This window comes from Loxodonta africana, chromosome 3 (genome assembly GCF_030014295.1).
Source record: "Loxodonta africana isolate mLoxAfr1 chromosome 3, mLoxAfr1.hap2, whole genome shotgun sequence".
Taxonomy (NCBI): Eukaryota; Metazoa; Chordata; class Mammalia; order Proboscidea; family Elephantidae; genus Loxodonta; species Loxodonta africana.
Window position 1 is genome coordinate 81,266,128 of NC_087344.1, and position 21,284 is coordinate 81,287,411.

Here is a 21,284-nt window from a genome sequence, read left to right on the forward strand (position 1 = left end):
TTGTGAGGACGGCGCAGGACCCGGCAGTGTTTCATTCTGTTGTACCTGGGGTCGCTATGAGTCGGAACCGATTCGATGGCCCAAGCCACTGCCGTCGAGTCGATTCCGACTCATAGCGACCCTGTAAGAAAAGAGTATAGCTACCAGAGAGTTTCCAAGGAGCGCCTCGCGAATTCGAACTGCCGACCTCTTGGTTACAAGCCATAGCACTTAACCACTACGCCACCAGGGTTTCCGATTTGATGGCACCTAACAACAATTTTTTTTAAACAACAATTATCATTTCCATTTTACGAATGAGGGAGCAAGTTCAGAGAATTCACTTCCCAAGGTCACAAAGCTCTACGCTCTCTCTTCAAAGCCGAGAGACAACGTAGCCACTAGGGTTAAAATGCCAAAAAGTAGTCAGCCCACGATCGCGAACCGGCTCGCTGGAGCCATGGCCGGTGGACGGCTCGGTACGGCCAGTACCTTTCACATTGGGTTGCCAGCCGACTCCATTTCCTCTAAGCTCAAACCGGAAGTGTTCCTGTCGGCCGCGTTTTGAATGCGCTCGACCGGAAGTTTCTATCCGCGGCTTTGCTAGGATAGGGGAGCGGCGCCCGGGACTACAGCTGGGGTTCCAGGTGCAAGGCGCGGGGGTCCAAGGAAGCGTATGAGGCCGTTAGGAAGACCCACGAGGCGGGATACAGGTGGAACCCTGACCTGACTTGGAACACGCTCCTCTTCTCGGCTTGCCTCTTTATCCCGCCCTTACTTGGGTCTGGAGGGGCCCCGCCCCCTGACCCGAGCCTGGTCCATCCTTTGGCACTGACACTCTGACCCTTGACCTCGGGGCGCTCCCTCATCTCTCTGGCGCGATGGCTACGGGCGCGGATGTGCGGGACATTCTAGAACTCGGGGGTCCAGAGGGGGATGCAGCCTCTGGGACTATCAGCAAGAAAGACATTATCAACCCGGACAAGGTAGCAGGGGCACCTGAGAGCGCTGGGTAGCGGGAGTGAAGTAGAGGAGAGGGATGACAATGGAAGAAAGATGAGGAAAATGAGGGGGTGCTACACTCCTAGTAAAATGTGGGATAAAAGAAGGTGTGACATTTGCCGTGATAATGGGACACAGAATGTGCCACCTCTTTGATGAGATGTGGGGATGGAGGAGGTGGGAGATGGTGGGGACTAAGAGGGTGTGACACCTCCAAGAGATGAGAGGACCAGGAGAGTGGGCCCCTTGTGATAGACAGGGAGGACCGAGGCGGTGTGACATTCCGAGAGATGGTGGAAAAGTAAAATCTACTCTGACAGGTCAGGGCTCTACCCAGGTGAGGTGGGGGTGGGAAGGGGGATTACCTCAGCCTAGGGGTGCCCAGGTGAGTGGGTTTCTGTGCCTGGATAGGTGAGTTGGTGGGTATGTGAGGGCTCAACTGTGTGTCAGTAGGTGTTGGTTTGTTCATATCAGGGATTGAGCTGGGCTAAAGAATTTTCAGGAAAGGGGGTCTAGGCTGTGGTTCCTCTCCTGTGGTTTCCTCCCTCAGAAAAAGTCCAAGAAGTCCTCTGAGACACTGACCTTCAAAAGGCCGGAGGGCATGCACCGGGAGGTCTATGCACTGCTCTACTCTGACAAGAAGCAAGTATTTCTTGAATCCCGAGTACCCCAGGCTCTGGCCCCTGACCCACCTGCCATGTCCCTAACTCTTTGTTTTCTCTGCCCGTTCCCTCCCTGCCTGCCCTCCCCAGCCAGGACTCCTGCTTGCTGAGAAGGATGCAAGAGGAGCTCAGATCCCTTACTCCAGGACATGACTTACTTGCTCTAGGGTAGATCAACTCCCTGGGTCCAAAGGCTCCCTATATCCCTTTCCGACTACAACCCCTCATTCTCTCAAACTCTGCTGCCAGGGATGCACCCCCGCTGTTGCCCAGTGACACTGGCCAGGGCTACCGTACCGTAAAGGCCAAGTTGGGCTCCAAGAAAGTGAGGCCCTGGAAGTGGATGCCATTCACCAACCCAGCCCGTAAGGATGGAGCCATGTTCTTCCACTGGCGACGGGCAGCTGAGGAGGGCAAGGACTACCCCTTTGCCAGGTTCAATAAGGTAAGCCACCACCATCCAGACACAGGCAAGATTGCCTCCCCTCTCTGAGCCACTGTGAGAGCTCTCCAGTCTCTTGAGGGTTGACTCCAGAGGCTTGTGTCTCAATCATGGTTCCCTACTCAATCCTCATGGCAAATACATGCAAGGTGGGACTTGGTGGGTCTCCTTAGGCCAGTGGGATCCCGTCCTTCCCTGGGCCTGCTCTGGTTGTTGGTGGCGTCTTCTCTTGGCCTTTCAAGTGTTGTTGTCCTAGGTGCACCACTCTTCTCACTCTATACTTTCTCCCTAGTGTGTCTTATTTACCCTGTGGCTTGTTACCCTCTATATACCAGTGACTCCAACTTAGTATCTGTAACCTGGAGCAACAGTTCCCACATATCCATTCATTTTCTTAATGTCTCTCACTGAATATTCCACAGGTACCTCAGATCAGCATACACAAAGAACTCATCATCTTCCGTCCACTCCCCACCCCCAAACTTGTTCCCCCTCTCAGTGAATGGCACCACTGTCCACCCAGTTGTCCACACCAGAAACTTGGGAATAATCCTTTGACTTAGCTTTCTCCCTAAGCTTTCACATTATTTCAATCATCAGCAGGACAAAGAAGGTAGAGGAAGACAGATAATAAACATGTAAGGAAATAAAATAAATTGGATTTTTTCAGGTTAAGAGTCATCAATAAAATGAAACCAGGATATGAATGGGATATGAAATGGGATAAAATAGTGAACTTTTAAGTAGGGGAGGCTTACTTTAGATAGAGTGGTTGGGGAGGGCCTCTTTGAGGAGGTGGCATTTGAACTAGACCTCAGAGATGTATGTAATTATTGAGCCCTGATGATCCTGTTTCCATGATAAATTACACATCTGCCTTGTTCTTCACCAATGCCAGCACCCTAATCCAAGGTGCATTATCTCTGGCCTAGATAACCGAGGCTCAGAGGGAGCAGGGCCTTACCCAGGCTCACCTGGCCAGCAAGGGGCAGAGCTTAGTTGGGTTATGATTTGCTAGGTCATTGCTTAAACTACTATACGATGTGGCCTCATAGCCCCTGCATTCTGGAGCAGCCTACCTTAGAGCCTGAAAGTCCCACCTTCCTTCCCGTCAGCCCCATGTAGTCAACTGTGCGTAGACATCTCCTAGAGGGGTCATACGCTTCTCAGACTCAGCACATCAGTGTTTACACTCATTCTCTCCCTTGCCCCAAACCTGGTTTTCCTCCATCTCACCACCATCCTTAGTACCCTCAGGTCCAGTGCTATTGGTGCCCATTAAAGGTGCCGTCACTAATTAAGGGCTTGACAACCACTCGAGTGGGTGAGGAGGCAGTGTCTAGGCTGGCCAAGGAGAACAGCTGAGCTCCTGCACAGGCCCCCGTACCAGGACGCCACATCCTTCCATCCTTCCCACTCTCTCTTCTGACCATCTTCATAAATGGACCTGAATGGTCCTGCCTTGAATTCCAGCAATCTGTGGTGTTTAAGCTAAGACCATGTTGGAATTTTCTAGAAGGGGTTTTAGCATCTCCTACTTTTTCCCTGAGACATTTTTTCTCCCTTAAAGTATAAGAGCATGGATGTGGCTGCAGAAGCTACTGGGCTCCGATTACAGGGAGCTTTTCTTCCTGGGCCTTGCCTGGCTTGGGCAGAAGCCACACAGCACAGTCAGAGCCTGATTCTCAGTCTTCCTCTGTGATTGGCATCCCTGCTGCTCTTCCAATTGACACTCAGAAGGCCTGATGACACCTCCTGGAATCGCCAGAGTTTCCCTCTGACTCTTGGTGCAAAATGTCCTCCTCCTGCTCTCATCAGGGGCCCTCTGGGATACAGGCTGCAGGCAAGCCTTAGCCTTCCTTTGCCTTCTGGAAAGCTAGTGTGCTGTGTGTGTAGTCCCTGCCCAAGTTCTTGGGCCTGGCCCACACTTCTGCACTGCAAGTTTCTAAAGGACATACCAGCAGTGATGGTGACGGCTGAAAGCTGGTAGCCTTTGTGGGGATGCCTGAGCATGTTTGTAGGCCATGGGGGAGGGGCCAGGAAAAAGAGGGAGAGGCTGGAGATGGAAGACTGAGAAGAGGTGAAGTGTCTGAGGCAGTGAGAGGGAAGGTTAGGCAATGCATTTTGAGGTGGAGACAAAATAATATTCATTTTGTATTCAGTTAATACTAATCCAGGCCAAGTCATGTCCTGGGCATTGGGGACACAAAAATGAACCACACGTCTGCCCTCAAGAAACTCTCCATATTGCTGGGGAGGGGTTTGGGGAGGCACAGGTAATTACAGTCTGGTGTGACACACGTATACTGGGAGGACCTGAGGGTCCCAGAAGCTTTGTAGTAGTTGATGCCTGGGTTGAGTCTTGAACTGATGATCTTAGGAAAGGAGTGCAATGGCCTTTCCAGGCAGAGGGGTGGCATGGGCAAAGGCATTAATAAAAAAGTCATGTGTGTGGGATGCTACCGGCATCTCAGTGTGGGAGATGAGCCCTGAGAGGTTGCAGGGGCCAGGTCAGGCAGGGCCTTGGAAACAGGCTTTGCCCTAACATTTCTGGGTAGCCTCTGACAGATTTGAAGCAGAGTAACGTCATCACATTTGGGTTTTAGAAAGATCACGGTGACCGTGGGGTGGAGAAAGAAGTTGGAGTAAAATGAACTAGTGCTCTTCCCCTCCAGTTCTGCCCCCTCAGGGGTCCTGCTCTCAGTGGCTCCCCAGCCACTTGGCTCCCGCCAGAAACATAGGCGTCATCTGTGACAGCACCTTCCCTCACCCTTCACGTCCAGTTGTCAAGTCCTTTGGTTTTTATCTCCTCAAGTCAAGTCTGTGCCTCTTCTCCATCTTCCACTGGTGCTGCTCTGGTTCAGGCCTCTTCACTTCTCACTTGGATTATTTCTAAAACCCACCAGCTAGTCTCTTGGTTTCGTTTTAACCTTTTCTCACTGCTGCCAGGGTGGTCTTTATAAGAGAGGAACACAACCACTTCAGTCTTCTCCTTAAAATCTCTCCCAGGTTATCTCCAGGTATTTAGCCATCTGCTCTGCTCCGAAGTTCACCTTTGGGGTCCCACAGAAGTGCTTACATTTGAGCTCCTCGTCTTAACCCAGGGGCAGGAGCATGTGACTGTTGACGAGGCTGTAGAGCTGCAAGGGTCTTGAAGTTGCTCCTGGAGTGAATCCAGATGCACGGCACAGTCCCAAAGCTGCTAGGGCCTCTGGACTGTATTGGCTCCCATCACCCTCAGGATGAATTCCAGACTCCGAGGCAGCACACACCACGAGGCCCTGTCGGACCTGGCTTCTGCTGTCTTGCTAGGCTCTTTTCATGCCTTTCCCCATCTCATCCTTTACTGGTTTCCCCAACGTGTCCCTAATTGTCAAGCCCACACAGTGTGTTCACAGTGGTCCCTCTGCCTAGGATTCTCCTCACCAGTTCACTTCTACTCAATCTTCAGCCTGAACCAGGCTTCATTTACTTCTGAACAACCTTATCCCCAGGCTGGATTAGGTATCATTCATTACACCCCATCAAACTCGCGACACTGTGGTGAAATTAGTTATTTCTTTTGGCCAGACTGTGAACACTGAAAGGGTAAAGACCCCATCTGTCTTATGCAGTGTGGTAGCCCCAGCATAGATCTATCAGGCCTGTGGTATTTGTTGAATGAACGAACGAAGGAATGTCTTCCTTGCTTGGCTCTGAGCTACTTGAGAGCAGGATTGGCTACACTAAAAGGGATACTTAACCAAGCCGGGGAAATCAGGGAGTCTTCTCAGAGGAAATGATGCCTGAATGAGACCAAAAGCATGAGAAAGCATTATCTAGGTGGAAGGAATGTGGAGATGGGAAGGTATTTCAGGCAAGAACAAAGGCTGAGGGGGAGAGCTTGTTTTTTATAGAATTGTTCCAGAAACTGTTAGTCATATGGCTGGAACTTAGGGTCCATGAGGGGCAGTGGCTGCAGAGAGAGGCCGGGTCACTCATTTATGTCTTCCTTGATTGGTTCAGTAAACACTAAGACCTCTAGGGTGCCTGGCCCAGAGCTGAGCCCTGAAAGTAGGAAATGTACCATATGGCTCTTGCCCTTGAGGAGTTGGCAGATTATCTAGAAGATACTTGATCTTGGAGTAGTGGGGAGTCTTTGAGAGGTTTAATAAGGGATGGTTGGGTACATGATCAGATATATGTTCTAGAACAGTTCTCAAATTATTTGTGGTGAAGGATGTTTTAATTTCCAGTCTATCACAAACTGATAAAGATAGTAAAATCACAAAAAGAGAAAATAAGTTTCTTATTAGATTCAGCAACACACGATTACTGTAAAATTGTTATAAAAGTTTCTAAATGCCTATTATTAATTTGTTCTTACCGCAGATTAGTGAAAACAGTTTGCAAGCCAGACAGCACTGGTCTGCAAACTGCACTTTAAGTAGCATTGTTCAGAGAGATCAAATCTTGGCTGCAGAGGTAAAGCTAGAAATTTAGTGAAGGGTAGAGGTCAAGTGTCAATATAGGACTTAAAGATGCCTCCCAGGTTTTTGGCTTGGGCAACTGGGTGGGTGATGGTGATGCTGCCTGAGATCTGGACTGGAGGAGACGTGGGTGGAGGGAGGGTGATGAGTTGGGTATTGAACATGGTAGGTTTGAGGCATATGTGGACCTCCAGTAGGAGATGTCCAAGGGACTGCTGGAAAACAGGTCTTAAGACCAGTTCAGTCAGTTGTCTTGTAGAAGACCTTCCCTCGCCCAGTCTAGTTTTGATTCCTTCCTTGGGTCCCTGACTGAAGGCCCCAGCTGGCGGCAGTGTGTTTGTCCCTGAAGAGGTCTGACCCTGGCCAGCTCAGGAAGAGCTGCAAGTCTCACTGTCACCACTGGGTGGCAGTAGTGCTTCAGACAAGAGTTGCATGGGCTCAGGGCTCCTGGCTTTTTCCCAGGTTATCTCCAGGTAGCCATCTGCTCTACTCCAAAGTTGACCTTTGGGGTCCACAGAAGCACCTACATTTGAGTCTTTCACCTTAACCACGGGGACAGGAGCATGTGTCTGTTACCAAGGCTCTAGAGCCACAGGGGTCTTGAAGTTGCTCTTGGAGTGATCCAGAGGCAAGCCACGGTCCCAGAGCTGCCAGGGCCTCCAGTCAAATAGGTTCTTTCCTCGTAGATTATCTCCACGCTGCTCCCTGCAGGGCCACAGGCAGGTGGTTTGCTTCTGTCCAGTGCAGGGATTGGCTTTAAACAGAAGGGCTGTGGTCGAAGGGGGCTAGAGCCCACTGGATATGACCCGATGTGAGCACGCCCCCACTGTGTCCCTTCTGTGCCTGTAGACTGTGCAGGTACCCGTGTATTCAGAGCAGGAGTACCAGCTCTATCTCCATGATGACGCCTGGACTAAGGCAGAGACTGACCACCTCTTTGACCTCAGCCGCCGCTTTGACCTGCGTTTTGTAGTTATCCATGACCGCTATGATCACCAGCAGTTCAAGGTAAGCTGATGTCATGTATCTGCATGTGTGCCCAACCCCCAGGCCTGGAAGGCCCACTACCTTATCATTCCTTCCATGTGCCTCTGCGTGTTCATCCCATTGCCACCCATGGCTTATGTCTTTATCTTTAGAAACGTTCTGTGGAGGACCTGAAGGAACGGTACTACCACATCTGTGCCAAGCTTGCCAATGTACGGGCTGTGCCAGGCACAGACCTTAAAATACCAGTATTTGATGCTGGGCATGAGCGACGGCGGAAGGAGCAGCTGGAGCGGCTCTATAACCGGACCCCTGAGCAGGTTAGCCTGAGCCCCACATACCTCTCCTCCATGCCTGAAAGCTCTTACCCATTGCCTCCACCCTCCATGCCCTCACCCCCAGCCCATTCCTGCATCCCACTGGCCATCCCCCTGCTCTCCACAGCCCTTCACCTCTCTGTGTGCCCTCACACACTGCTCAGCACCTCTCACTTTCCCAGGTGGCGGAGGAGGAGTACCTGCTACAGGAACTGCGTAAGATTGAGGCCCGGAAGAAGGAGCGGGAGAAGCGGAGTCAGGACCTGCAGAAGCTGATAACAGCAGCAGACACCACTGCAGAGCAGCGACGCACTGAGCGCAAGGCCCCCAAAAAGAAGCTACCCCAGAAAAAGGAGGCTGAGAAGCCGGTATGAGGCTAAGGCAGCCCAGGCAAAGGGTAGAGAGGTCACCTGGCACAGGGCCTCACCCTGATACTCAAGCCCCTAGTGGGGAGGACTCTGAGAGCAACGAGAGCTGGGGGTTCTGGGTGTGGTGGGACTGACAGCGGGCCCACTCCCTGTGACCTCTAGGCTGTTCCCGAGACTGCAGGCATCAAGTTTCCAGACTTCAAGTCCGCAGGTGTCACACTGCGGAGCCAGCGGGTACGTGAGACACCCCCTTTTTACGTGTTTAGGCCCTGCGTTCTGGATGCTTGGGATGCTGCAGGCTTGTGGGGCTGGAGCAGTAGGAGAGGTTGTACCATGTAGTGCTGGTAGAGTTGGCCTCGCCAGGATCTCAGGGAGATGTGGCCAGACTGACGTCACAGCTTTCATTATATTCTACTCCTTGGCATTTCCTTGTCTGGCCCATAGCTGCCTCCAGGGGTTACCTTCTCTCTTCCCACAACCCCACTGCCTTTAGTCCCCTACATCTTAAGGTTCTTGGGGTTGGGGTGGGAGAGAGGGCTTAGCTGCCTGGATCACTGCAGATGAAGCTGCCAAGCTCCGTGGGACAGAAGAAGATCAAGGCCCTGGAGCAGATGCTGCTGGAGCTTGGTGTGGGTAAGTGTGGGGGCTGGGCTCCACAGGATGTACCCACACAAGGCCGTGGGTAAACTCTGGGCAAGGGGAGGGGCAGTTCATGTTGCTGGCCTTCTGCCACACCTCAGCTCTGCTCATGTGCTGCCCACCCACCCACCTGCAGAGCTAAGCCCGACACCCACAGAGGAGCTGGTGCACATGTTCAATGAGCTTCGAAGTGACCTGGTGCTGCTCTACGAGCTCAAGCAGGCCTGTGCCAACTGCGAGTACGAGCTACAGATGCTGCGGCATCGTCACGAGGCACTGGCCCGGGCTGGCGTGATGGGGGGTCCCACCACGCCAGCATCGGGCCCAGCCCCGGCCTCTGCTGAACCAGCCGTGCCTGAACCTGGACCCGGCCCTGACCCTACCAAGGACACAATCATTGATGTGGTGGGCGCGCCCCTCACACCCAATTCGGTAAGCATCTGGACAGGCCTGGAGAGCATGCACCGGCCTGCCTTTGAGCAGGCGCACACGCATATACCAGCTCTGCTCCCTCTAGTGCCTGCAACGGGAGTCGTCCCCTCCTTGGTGTTCTGAGACTGAGGGTCGGAGTGAGCTCACCAGTGGGCATCACCCTCCTTGAGAATGTTAAACACACGCACCAGGCCTTTATCAGGCCTTGGGGCCACTGACCTCAGCACCTTCTGTGTCTCCTCAGAGGAAGCGACGGGAATCGGCCTCCAGTTCATCTTCTGTGAAGAAAGCCAAGAAGCCGTAAGAGGCCACACAGGGTGTGGGTGCCGCTGTTGTGTAAATAGAGCTGCTGAGTTGTACTGGGCTGTTTCCTTTTCCTTTTCACCACTTCAGGTGCCCCTGGCTGGGAGGGGTGGGCCAGGAGGGGGATCACCACACCCTCTTTATGAGGCTGGCACTCGAGGTTTGCCGGCACTGAGACCCTTGGCAGCTCTCTTTATTGTTAGCTGCCGTCAAGTCGGCCTCCAACTCACGGCGGCCCCAGGCACAACAGGATCGAACTGTTGTGATCCACAGGGTTTTCACTGGCTGATTTTCAGAAGTAGATTGCTAAGCCTTTCTTCTTAGTCTGGAAGTGCCACTGAAACCTGTTCAGCATCACAGCAACACCCATACCTCCACTGCAGACAGGAGGTGGCTGTACATGAGGTACACTGCCTGGGAACTGAACTCAGGTCTCCCAGGTGGCAGGCTCGAATTCTGCCAATGCCAATTTTGCCCAGACACTGATGGCTTTGTGCACACAGCAGTGGCCTCAGACACCAGCAGCTTTACACATTGCCTCGTGCTCAGTCTCCATACCCCCACTGCCTGGTACATATTTAGTGAGGGTCTCACAGGTGCTCCAGTGACTGCCAGTCACACGCTGATGGCCTTGTGCATAGGAGCGACCTGGGGCCTGCCGTAACTGCACTCACATTCTTACAGTGTTGGGCACAGCAACAGCCTTGTATACATCAATGGCTTTGTACACACACTCAGGACCTCATTTCCCCGACTTTATTCAGTGGCACATTCACAGCGGGGATAGGGGTAGACACGAGGTGGGGCCTGATCTGTCCTGGAGCCCTGGGGGCACCACACACCATGCACTACGGATGGGAGGGGGCACAGGGGGACTTGGTGGCCCCAGCAGAAGCCTGTGTACCGGGGAGGAGGCAGTGAGTGCCTGGGTCCCCCTAGCCCAGGCCCACAATGGGAGGGGCTAATACTGGGCTGAGGTGGAGGGGCGGGGGTGGGAGGGGCACAAAGTATCTGCTCCAGAGGGGCCAAGTGGCCAAGCCCTTGCCTGGGGCTCAAGCCCACAGGGCATCTGGGGGACACCCTGGACGTAGAGCTGTGCCACTCTCCCTTTTCCCCTCTGTGAGGGAGAGGAGGGTTCTGGGCTGGGCCAAGCAGCTACCCTGTCCTGCCCCATCCCATCCTCAGCCAATCAGAATGGCTTTGACGTCTGCTTGAAGATGAAACCTCGGTAGGCGAGTGTCTTCATGATGTTGGCAATGTTCTTGCAGTCGTCTAAAAAAAGGAAGAAAAACCATTTAGATGGGCCCTGCATCCTTCCCCTCCATGCCCACAGGTGCTATACAAGGGTAGGGGGTGGGAGGCAGGATCAGATTCTGGAGCCACAGGCTGGAGACAGGGGATCCTGACCCCTGGTGGCAGCACCTCCAGCTTCAGGTTGGGCTGGGTGATGCTGGGCTGGCAGGAAGCCTGGTCTCGATGCTTCTCAGTCCCATAATTCATGCTGGAAATTGGCCAGCGTGTCCCGCCCCGGCCCCAGTGGTGATGTATGGGCGCCGTCGCAGTAAGAAAAAGGCAGAGTAAATGTGTAATTTCTCCCTTGACGGCCCCCGGCCGCTGGGCGATCCTTCTTGTTGCCGCCGCGTGGGGACGGCTCGTCCGCCACACTCCGTCTTCCCGCCACCCGCCTTGATGTCTCCATTTCATTACTGTGCGGCCATTCATCACGCCCACGGCCAGGGTGACTTTGCCGGCACTTGCGTGTGTGTGGGAGATGTGGCCCTGCCCATAATCACTGGTGACAAGGCACAAAGCTTGGCACTTCTGGGCCAGGGCCCTGGGCACGAGTATGCAAATGGCAGCCTGCCTGGGTACCTGCTCCCCCTCACGACCCTGGCCATCAGCCCTCTACCAGACACACCTGTGTACATCTGCCCCAGCCCTGCCCTGTCCCACCCAGATAGGTGCAGTGCTGGTCTTGATCACCTTTGGCCCTGTTTCCTCAGTACCTCAGGTTAAACGTCTGGGCATGCCACACCCTTTCACAAGTAGTTTCTCCAGTATTGGTGCCTATGAAAAACTCTATGCTCAAAACTATCTCAGGACCCTGGTGGCTGCAAAAACAGGCAGTCGAGCCTCAGTAACACAGACATGGGCCAGTTGGTTCCATCACCACCAGTAGGAGGTGCAGCTGCCCCAGAGCTTTTCCCATAAGCAAGCCTGGGACAAAAACTGCCCAGCACCTGGGTTTTTCTGTTCCTGTGCCCAGAGTGGCCACGGATGCCCCATCCCCTCACCGGCCTCTCCTCCCACCTCCCATAGATGCTCCAGGGCCTCTGCCGCCACCAACCCTCATGGGATCGATACGGTGATTGCAGAAATATTGTACACTGATGTCATAATCAGGTGTGGGGGGGGACAGTAGGGTCAAGGTGGGGTCAGAAGGCCTCTACATCTGTTAAGGACCAACCCCTTCCACTGAGCCCCCACCTCCACGACCCACCATAGATAGAAAAGGGCTGAGGAAGTGGGAAGAGTCTGGTCAGCCCAGGGGCCCATGTCACTAGCCAAACACCAGCTCTGCCAGCCCTGCATAGGGCAGGCAAGGTTTCCAGGTGAGGCCAGGGATAGGTCAGGCAGGCTCCTGTTTTGCAGAGCTCAGCATGAATGCACCTATGGTGGATGTGGGCATGGAGAGGTGACCCAGGACCCGGTCAGGGACACCTTGCTCCCCTAAGGACTCAGAAGCCGTGAGAGCTGGTCTAAGGCAGAACAGTGGGAAGACAGATGGGTGGGTAGTGGCGGCCATGGCAACTCCAGACGTGACCCATCCCAGTGGTTTATGGGCCGGACACGCGCCCCGCTCAGCTGAGACCTCGTCATTTGTCTCCCTTAGTATGCCTGTGCTGTGGGGGCAGAGGGTGGAGGGGGGCTGCAACAGGAGGAGCTACACAGCTGACAGGAAGGGGAATGGGACAGGAAGAGCTGTGCAGGAGGGGGGCAGGGGTGGGATGTGATAGGAAGGGCCCTGGGAGGGAAAAGGGGCTATGATGGGGCCTGGGAGCTGTGACCAGCGGAGGGGCTATAAGAGGGTGATTGTTTTCCCTAAGAAGTCTGGCCCTCTCAGGGCACCTCCAATCCTTCCTGTCTCTTGCACTCTGGGGACCCTGGCTGCTGTGCATATTAAGAATAAGTCCCCTCGTTATCTGCAATTACCCAGCGGCCACACACCTCATTTCTTCCAGCAGAAAAGAAAATTAGTTTTCTATTGACTTCATCTGGCTCCTCCCTCACTGCTGGACAAATCACTCAATCTACCTCCCACTGCCCAAGTGAATGTGCCCAGCCCCTCTCCTCAGGCCACCATCCATCCAGTGGGCAAGCACTGACCTCCCACCTGTGCTGGCCCTGTGCTGAGAGGGCCCATATGTCCCAGTTGTCCTTGACTTCTCCCAACTGCACACACTGGATGACTTCAAACAAATCCTCAGCTTCAGCTACCACTGAAGACTGCTGTCTTTCCTGAGGTCCATACTACATATCGAAATGCCTCCAGAACATCTCCAGAGTTACATACAAACTCAGTATGTCCAATACTGAACTAATTTTCTCCCCCAGACTTCTCACCCCTGTGTTCTTCATCCCAGTGAATGGCACTCAAAATGCCCAGACAAGAAACCTGAAAGCCTTGCTTGGCACAGTGCCTCTCCCACACTCCAAAAATCTAATAAATTATGCAGTCCTGTTGATTTCATCTCCTTATTCTCTATCTACTTCTGTTCATTCCAGCAGCTGCCCCCCCACCCCCACCCCAGTCCAGACTCCAATCTCTAGCCTGGATTACTACAGCAGCAGCGTGTCTTCTGTCTTTCTCCCTCTAATCCATTCTCCTGTAGCCAAAGTTATCTTTTCTTAGACAAATCTGATCATGTCCTTCCCTCTTTAAACCCCTTCAGTGGCTCCCTTTGCCCTCAGTTTTAAAGTCTATACTCATATGACTTAAAGGCCCTGCAAAAAACTAATCCCTGCTCTCTCTGGTCTACCTTCGGCACCCTCTATCCCCAACCCCTATACTCCAACCTTATGGAACCACTTATTGTACTGTTTTCTGAAGATGACTAAGTGGTTAGGAGCATGAGCTTTATCTTTATCCTGTCTTTATTTTCACCTACTAGCTGTGTGGACTGTGGCAAGTGCTTCGCTTCTCTAAACTTAGGTTCCCCAACTAGGGATGAAAATGGATGCTACCTCAGTACTACTGGAAGATTAAATAAAGTGACAATGCTCCCACATGTCTCTCACTTGCTGTTCTTTGTGCCGGAATCCCTTTGCTCCTGTGCCCGAAGAGAAGGCAAGAATGTTAGTTTTCTGGATGACCCGATGGTGAGAAAGTGTTTATACCACAGAATCTGTGGAGCATGTGACAGATAGGGGCCAGTACACCTGATGAAGCCACCTGTCATTCACTTCACAAACTGACTATTGGTCCTCACTGTTTACTGAGGATTCTGGAGTCTGACTCGTTGCAGCTAGTTTACTATGAAGAAGAGACCCAGAGGTGGGAACTTGCTCCAGTTCATCTAGCAGGTCAGTGGTGTGCGGGGGGGTGGGGGGGGGGCATTTGCCCCTGGACCCAAGTCCAAAGGGGCACATAAGAGGCCGGCCAGTGAGTCACCCCCACCCCCGTCAAGGAGGCCAGCAGGGTTGGGGCAAGGGGATGCAAACTTCGGGTTAGCAGCTCCATCTTCTGGCACCTCTCACTGAACTCAAGTGAGGCCAGCCTGCAGCTGCCATGGGTAGAGAATGGGGGGGGGGGGGCGGGGGCACAGCCTTGTGCCCACAATGGAGGCCTACATGAGGGCTTTCTCACCTTTTCCGAATTCTAGAAGGCTAACCTGTTTTTATGTTCCTGCAGGGTCATGAACTTGTAAGATGACCCTCTTCTCTCTTCTTTCGGCTTTAGTGTTCTTAAAGACATAGTAGGAAGGAAGCAGCTGCATAAATGCCTCAGAGAGGAGGTGAATGGGCTAGCACCTAACAAGGAAGGCTAAGCTCATTAGTTGGGCCCAAGGGTAGTCAAATATCTGCTTGGTGAAAGAGCTGCTACTGGAAGGGTGGCTCAGATCTCTTAGGACACCCAGTAAAAGCTCAAACAACCTGAGACTGACATGCCCAGAGAGCAGCATTTGGCTAGGATTTAAGGGGTAGAAGGTAGGAAGCAGGGCCTGGGGCAAAAAGACTCTTGGAGGGCCATGCATTCATGTACTCATTCATTCAGAAAACATACTGCCACTTCTGTGTGCCAGGTGCACACAGGCAATGCCAGGTCACAGGGGTGTACAAGACTATGCTTCCATACCCTCCAGGAGCCCACCTCTAAGTGGCACAGTGTGAGCAGTGCTGGAAGCAGAGCAGTCACAGAAAAGTCACCCAGTTGAGGTGAAAGAGAATGTGTTCTCAGTGTAATGAACAGTATTTGTAGATTCTGGGCATGAGATGTAGAGTGTCCAAAAAAGTAAAAATAATTAAGCTTAGCAGATGGGTTGGGGGATGGCAAGAGATGAAGCTGACAAAGTCAGCAGTGACTGGCTAGCAGAAGCTCTCAAGAGCCCAGAATCCTAAGCTGAGGAGTTTCAGATTTTATTATCCTGAGAAAGATGATGGAGACAGTAAAATGCTTAAGGAGGCAAATGACAGGACCAGATCTGCATTTTAGAATTATCTCCTGGGATGTGAAGATAGGATTGGAGGGGGTTACACCTGAAGACAGAGGACCACTTAGCAGACTACACTATGGTCCAGGCCAGAAATGATGGTGGCTCAGAACTAGGTCAGCGGCAGTGGAGATGGCAGTAAGAGATAAACGGTCCATGTGGAGAAGTGGATGGAGGCAAGAGAGTTTTTAGGAAATAGAATGAACAAGCCTTAATGAGAGGGTATGGGAGGGGAGGGCTGAGTCTAGGATCTTAGTGCCACTCACTGAGATAAGGCACAGCAGAGAAGATGCAGGTTTGGGGAAGTGATGAACTTAGCTCTGACATACTAAGTTTGAGATTCCTATGGGACATCTAAATTTATCAGGCTTCTAGGTTTTATGTCTGGCTTAAGAAGGTCTTCCCCATTCCAACGTTATAAATAAAAAACTATTCTAATATTTTTTATAGTTTTTGTATTTAACTTTTTCATCTGTTTGGAATTTATTTTTTTTGTTTGTTTTTCGTGAAATAGAACATCTAGCTCTATTTTTTCCCTAATGGATAGCCAACTGTCCTATCACCAGTGACTGAAGTGTCCACATCTTAATATGTAAGATTCTATAATATACAAAATATATTAAAAAAATTCTATAATATATAAAATTTCCATACATGGGTCTGATGGAGCCAGGAAAGAGAATGAACATGAAATGATCAAAGAGACAAATCAGACTGGAGAAACAGGAGGGGCAGCAGGGTGGCCAACCACTGATGTTATGGGCCTATGGGGCACTGTGGCCTAAGGAAGATTCAGACACATCTTGTGGCCTGCTGAAGTCTCTGCAGGCCTTCTGCCTCAAAAGCTTAGCTTGGTAACATACCTTATTAGGGACCAGGACCAGAACAAGGACCAGCAAAGATGCTGGCGGGGGGGGGAGGGGCGGGGGGGGATAGGAGCAACACAAGGAACAGGTACCATGGTAAGAATGAGACAACAAGAACCCTAGGTATGTCGACATTCTAGAGCCTCACTTTGTCGCCCCATCTTTCTGTCTTCCTGTCTGGACATCCTGGCCAGTGGGTCATCCTGGGCTTGCCTGACACAGGATTGCCAGATTAAGTGGGACATTCTTACACTAAAATATTGTTTGCTGTTTACCTGAAATTCAAATATGCCTTGGTACCCTATATTTTTATTTGCTAAATCTGACAACCCTGTGCTGGGGGTCAGCATCCTAAGCTACACTGGGTGTAGTTCAGAGTAGAACAGCAAGTGGTAGCACAGAAGGAAGACAAGCGGCCAAAGCGGTGAATTTAGGACTGAACCAGCAGAGGGCCCCTGTATATCCTCAGATTCTGGGTTCCAATCCAAATCTACCACTTAATAACTATGAACTTGAGCCAGTTACTGAACTTTATTTAATCTCTCTGTGCTTCAGTTTCTTCTTCTCTAAAATGGGAATAATAATAATTATAACAACTACTGCCCTCAAAGGGTTGTTTAAAAGATGAAATGAGTTTTTATTGGTGAAGTGCTTCAAACAGTGTCTGGGTTAGTATTATCATACCTGATAAAAACAATATCCTGATATTCCCCAACCTCTGTTCCTTGTCCCAGACATGGCCCACACAGTCCCCTGGACTGCCAGACACAGCCCCTTTGGCCCACACGACACACCCCAGACACAGGCTCCCTCTCCCCACAGACACTGTTCCCTTAGCTTCCTACCGCCCCCTCCCCCGACAGGGTCCTTATAGCCTCCAAAGTGACCCCTTCTTTCAGCCCCTCCCCTCGTCCCCCTCCACCCCACTGAGGTGCCTGGAGGTGCCACAGGGCTGATGGTGAAGGATGATGGCGGTTCCACAATAAGGGGAAAAGGCAATTTCATCTTGATTAGCAGGCGATTTCTCTCTCCATAATAAGCGTGCTCCAAATAATTAGCGTGTTTTACGTAATAATGAAATTACGGAAATGCAGTCCACTTATTCAAACAACTCACCATTACCATATTTTTAAATATTAGACTTAATTAGAGTTTATCACTTCAGAGAAGTATGCGGACCGAAGATGTTTTTAAAAAAATCCTCATAAAGTGTTTATTAAGAGCTGGTAAAGCTGGGATAATGATGTGTTTGGAAATTAAGGCAATCAAACACTTACCGCTGCTCCTGGAGGCCGGGCATGGAAATGAGGCCATTACACGCCCATTACCCACCAGCTCACAGCCACTTGAGGGGAGGGAGGATGTGCCTGGCCGAGAGGGCATGGTGCCCAGAAATGCCTGTGCCAGCAGCCCAGAACAACCTGACCAGTCAGCACAGCATGAAGCCCCTTGTGTCACATCATATTTTGGCCACCAGGAGTCCAACCCAGACTTGGCCAGCAAATGACTAGATCAGTCCCAAATGCCAAAGAAGACACCCAAGACCAAGCCTGATCCAGACTCCCATGCCTGGCAGGACATGTCAATTTCATTCAAACCCCAGTGAAAAGTGGAGAGAGAAGCCCAGGTCTGGTAGCCAGAGGGTCAGTGGAAGAGGCTGAGGGTGAATCCCACCTGCTGGCTCAGGTCACTGCTGAGAAGACCCAGGTCAGGTGACCACTCCCAACTCTGGGCCACTCAGGAAGGGTAGCTAGAGTTTTGGGGACCAGTATGGGAAGAAGCTAGGGAATTGAGCTGAGAGCCAAGGAAGCAGAAGAGCCAGGGGCCAGACTCAGGACAGACCTGAGACAGACCCGGAACAGGGAAAGCAGGCAAAAGGGTGGCGGGGTGAGGGGCTGTTGGCTCCAGGCCCCATTTATCCCGGTGAATAACTAATTCCAGAATTTATAGTGCAGGGTTTTTGTTCTGTGGCCATTTATATCTGTGAGGGGAGGAAATGAAGAGGCAGCACGGACGCCACATCTTTCTGTGTTATTGCTTGTCTGCCATTTGCAAATCATTATTAATTGTGGGCCCTAGTGGAGGGCTGGGCGGGGGCCGGGCTGGGTACATCCACATAGCTCTTCATCAAGGACCCCAGCCGCTGCCCCAGAGAGCCAATTACCCCGCCCTGATTGGGATCAGATAAAGAGGGAATTTTTACAAATTAGGGAATAAATAGAATTTCCACACAGGGCGCGGGCAAGACCTGAGAGGCTGTAATGAAAAACCATCCGTCACCATCAGTGCAGCGTGGGCACGTAGCCACGGCACTCCCTCCCCTTGTGGGCCTGCCCTAATGCTCAGGGGCCTGGGTATACAGGTCTAAGGATACCCCCAACCCCTTCAAGGCCTAGAGTAGGGGAGAGGAGTCCCCAGGTGGGGTGTGTAACACCCTTTGGGCTGGAGATGCTTAGGCCCAGGTCTGACACCGTTCCTGGTGTGGTCTCTCCTTTTGCCTGCCTGTCTCTCCCTCAGGGTCTGGGGAAGGAGACTGAGGCAGTCTTGAGAAAGGCCAGGGTTGGGGCCCACAGGGTAAGGACTGTGTTCATGCTCCTAAAGCCACAGCAGCCCTAGGGCAGAGCCCCGGCTCCATGGACCACTCACTCTAGGCTCCCATTAGTGCTCCTCCCCTTGGATCATTAAATATGTATATCTTATTACACGCCTTGTTAGAGTATCGAGCTCTATTGACTGATGATAAATCCTGAGCCTCGTCCTGGCCATAAATTTATCTGGGGATGATGAAGACTCAATAATCTAGTCAGGCAGATAATATCATCGGGCCTTAAAAAAGATCATTACATTATATGTCAGAATTAAAAGTGAAATACGCCGTAGTAACAGGGCGGCTGCTCTGGCCATTACAATGGATGCCCATCTCCCCCCTACCCGTTCCTAGCCAAGGCCTCTTCCAGGTAGAAGGGCCAGGAACTCTTACCTTTCTCCTGGAACTGGGACTCCAGAGCTAGAAGTGCCAGGGTACAGTCAGATAACCTAAGGCTAAATGAAGAGGACCTGGCTAGAGAGAGGCGAGGGGAAGAGGTGGCTACTGAGAGCAGCTGAGCAGATCCGCCAGACCTGGCAGCCTCATCTGTCCCAGCCAAGCTTCCATCTTACCCTTGTCTCTAGGGTTCTCCTGTGGGACTGTCTTCTAGCAGCTCTTCAATGGCTCCAACAGGAAGGTGACAGGGCTTCAGTCCCTTCCAGAGCAACCTGACTAACCAGGGCAGATACTTTCCAAAATGGGGAGACCGACATACAGAGGTTAGGCTACTTGCCTGTGCTGCCCCTGGCACTGGGACAGGACTAAGGCCTGTGACCCTGCCAAGACCCATCCATGTACCAGCAACCTATCTGAAGCCTTTCTTGTGAGCGTGTGCTACTAATCCAGACCACAGCTGCCTCCTTGCAGAGACTGGCCTGCCCACAGCCTCAGGGAATACTACAACCTGTCCTTTGAGAAACCTTGGGGCCAGCCTCTTCGTTCTTTGACCTCAACACTAATGACTTTCTCCATTGTGTCTCATTTCTACAGTCACGACGCCCTCAACCTTTTTAACATCCTCTACTGTTCTTCCTCTGAAATATTAAATTCAAATATCCCTAGTCTCTGACGACAATATACTTTTTCTTTTATCTCACTGGAAACCTGAAACCATTTATGTCTCTACTTTCTCCACATACATCACCCCCCGTCTTAGCCCTTTTCCTTGCCCACCTTTGGCTGCTTACCCGACAGCCAGCCCCTCTCGTCTCCCGCTCACAGAGCCCGCACCTGCCAGATGTAGCCAGGGTAGATCCTCTGTGGTCTGAGCCAACTGTGGTGATCCCTGGTTTCAGGGTGGGCATATGTTCTGGCTACTAAGACGTGAGGGTAAGTGTGCTGAAAGACCTCCAAGGATAATGTCTTCACTTTTAAAAACAAAAACATGAGGGAAAAATGGTTCTTTATATTCTGGTGGGTGTTTTCATGTCTGCACATAATTTCTGAGGTTGCCGAAGCCATCTTCCCAACTTCAAGGGAGTTAGCCTGCAAAGAACATGCTGAAGATGAAAAAGCAGAAAAACAGAAAAAATCTGGGTCCTTGATGACATTGCTGAGATACTGAATTAACCAACCCTAGAATCACCTCACCTCCAAACTTCTTCTGCAAGATAACAAAACCTCTTATTATTTAAGATATTTTAAATCGGGTTCTCTTTTTCTTGAGGAGCCCTGGTAGTGCAGTGGTTAAGCACTCAGCTGCTAACTGAAAGGTTGGCAGTTTGAACTCACCAGCTGCTCCACGGGAGAAAGATGTGGCAGTCTACGTCCATAAAGATTTACAGCCTTGGAAACTCTATGAGGCAGTTCTGCTCTGTCCTGTAGGGTCACTATGAGTCACAATCGACTAGATGGCAATGGGTTTGGTCTCTCTTTTTTGCAGTTGAAATTATACAAACTGATAAAGAATTTAAAAGCAGGAAGGAGAATAATAGAAGGAATGGACCCTATAGTGTAGAATTGGCTGAATGGAGAAGGCAGGGCAAAAGGCAATGAGGTTACTACTGGGACACTGGTACCCTTGTTATGCTCGCTGGAAACATTTGATCAATTTTTTTCTTATTTTATCTCAGGACATAGGCCAGGTTACTAAAAAGGCTGAAAGAGCCTGAAGCCCATATGAAAACAGAAGAGGGAAAAAAATACAACTTTACTGAGAAAGGCTTTTTATGCCAATGGCTTGCAATTTAAGTTGACTAACAGTCCCACGACTCCACGAAGTCATCAGAAACACAGGCTTCTTCCTTCTTTATGCCCTGCCATTCTCAGCATGTGGCTTCCAACTCCCAGGTTATCTCATGGTCCAAAGTTGCTGCGGTCTCTCTAACCACCACATCCACATTCCAAGCAAAAGGGAGGAGGAAAAAGGGGGAGGCAAAAATAGTGCACTTTTCAGCTGAGTCACTTCCCTGTAAGCACTGTTACTAGAGGTCCCACACAACACTTTTCCATTTATCTTACTGACCAGAACTCAGAGGCATGGTCATACCTAGCACAGTGCTGGCTCAAATTATACAAGGG

At 51.3% G+C, this 21,284-nt stretch overlaps 2 protein-coding genes across 9 annotated transcripts in view; one reads left to right on the forward strand and one right to left on the reverse strand.

Moving 5' to 3' along the window:
• Positions 1–549: 549 nt before the first annotated feature.
• On the forward strand, positions 550–9,656 carry DMAP1 (DNA methyltransferase 1 associated protein 1). 2 transcript variants are annotated; one of them, XM_003415553.4, is made up of 10 exons: positions 550–965; positions 1,532–1,623; positions 1,893–2,088; positions 7,404–7,562; positions 7,694–7,861; positions 8,041–8,226; positions 8,389–8,460; positions 8,787–8,859; positions 9,002–9,297; positions 9,542–9,656. In XM_003415553.4, the coding sequence occupies exons 1-10, from the start codon at positions 861–863 to the stop codon at positions 9,599–9,601; spliced, it is 1,407 nt and encodes a 468-aa protein (XP_003415601.1). In that variant the 5' UTR covers positions 550–860; the 3' UTR covers positions 9,602–9,656. The 2 variants fall into 2 exon arrangements, with proteins under 2 accessions (XP_003415601.1, XP_064137937.1); XM_064281867.1 differs by lacking the exons at positions 550–965; positions 1,532–1,623 and adding an exon at positions 1,633–1,811.
• Positions 9,657–10,341: 685 nt separating this feature from the next.
• Positions 10,342–21,284, reverse strand: part of ERI3 (ERI1 exoribonuclease family member 3) — a 137,170-nt gene continuing 126,227 nt past the window's right edge. For 6 of the 7 annotated variants that reach the window (XM_064281868.1, XM_023554638.2, XM_010595300.3 and 3 more), the window contains one exon: positions 10,342–10,872. In XM_064281868.1, the coding sequence (XP_064137938.1) occupies positions 10,790–10,872 (83 nt within the window). In that variant the 3' untranslated portion in view covers positions 10,342–10,789. Of the gene's footprint in view, positions 10,873–19,994; positions 20,250–21,284 lie in introns of all 7 variants that reach the window. The other variant, XR_010321385.1, reaches the window with a different exon arrangement.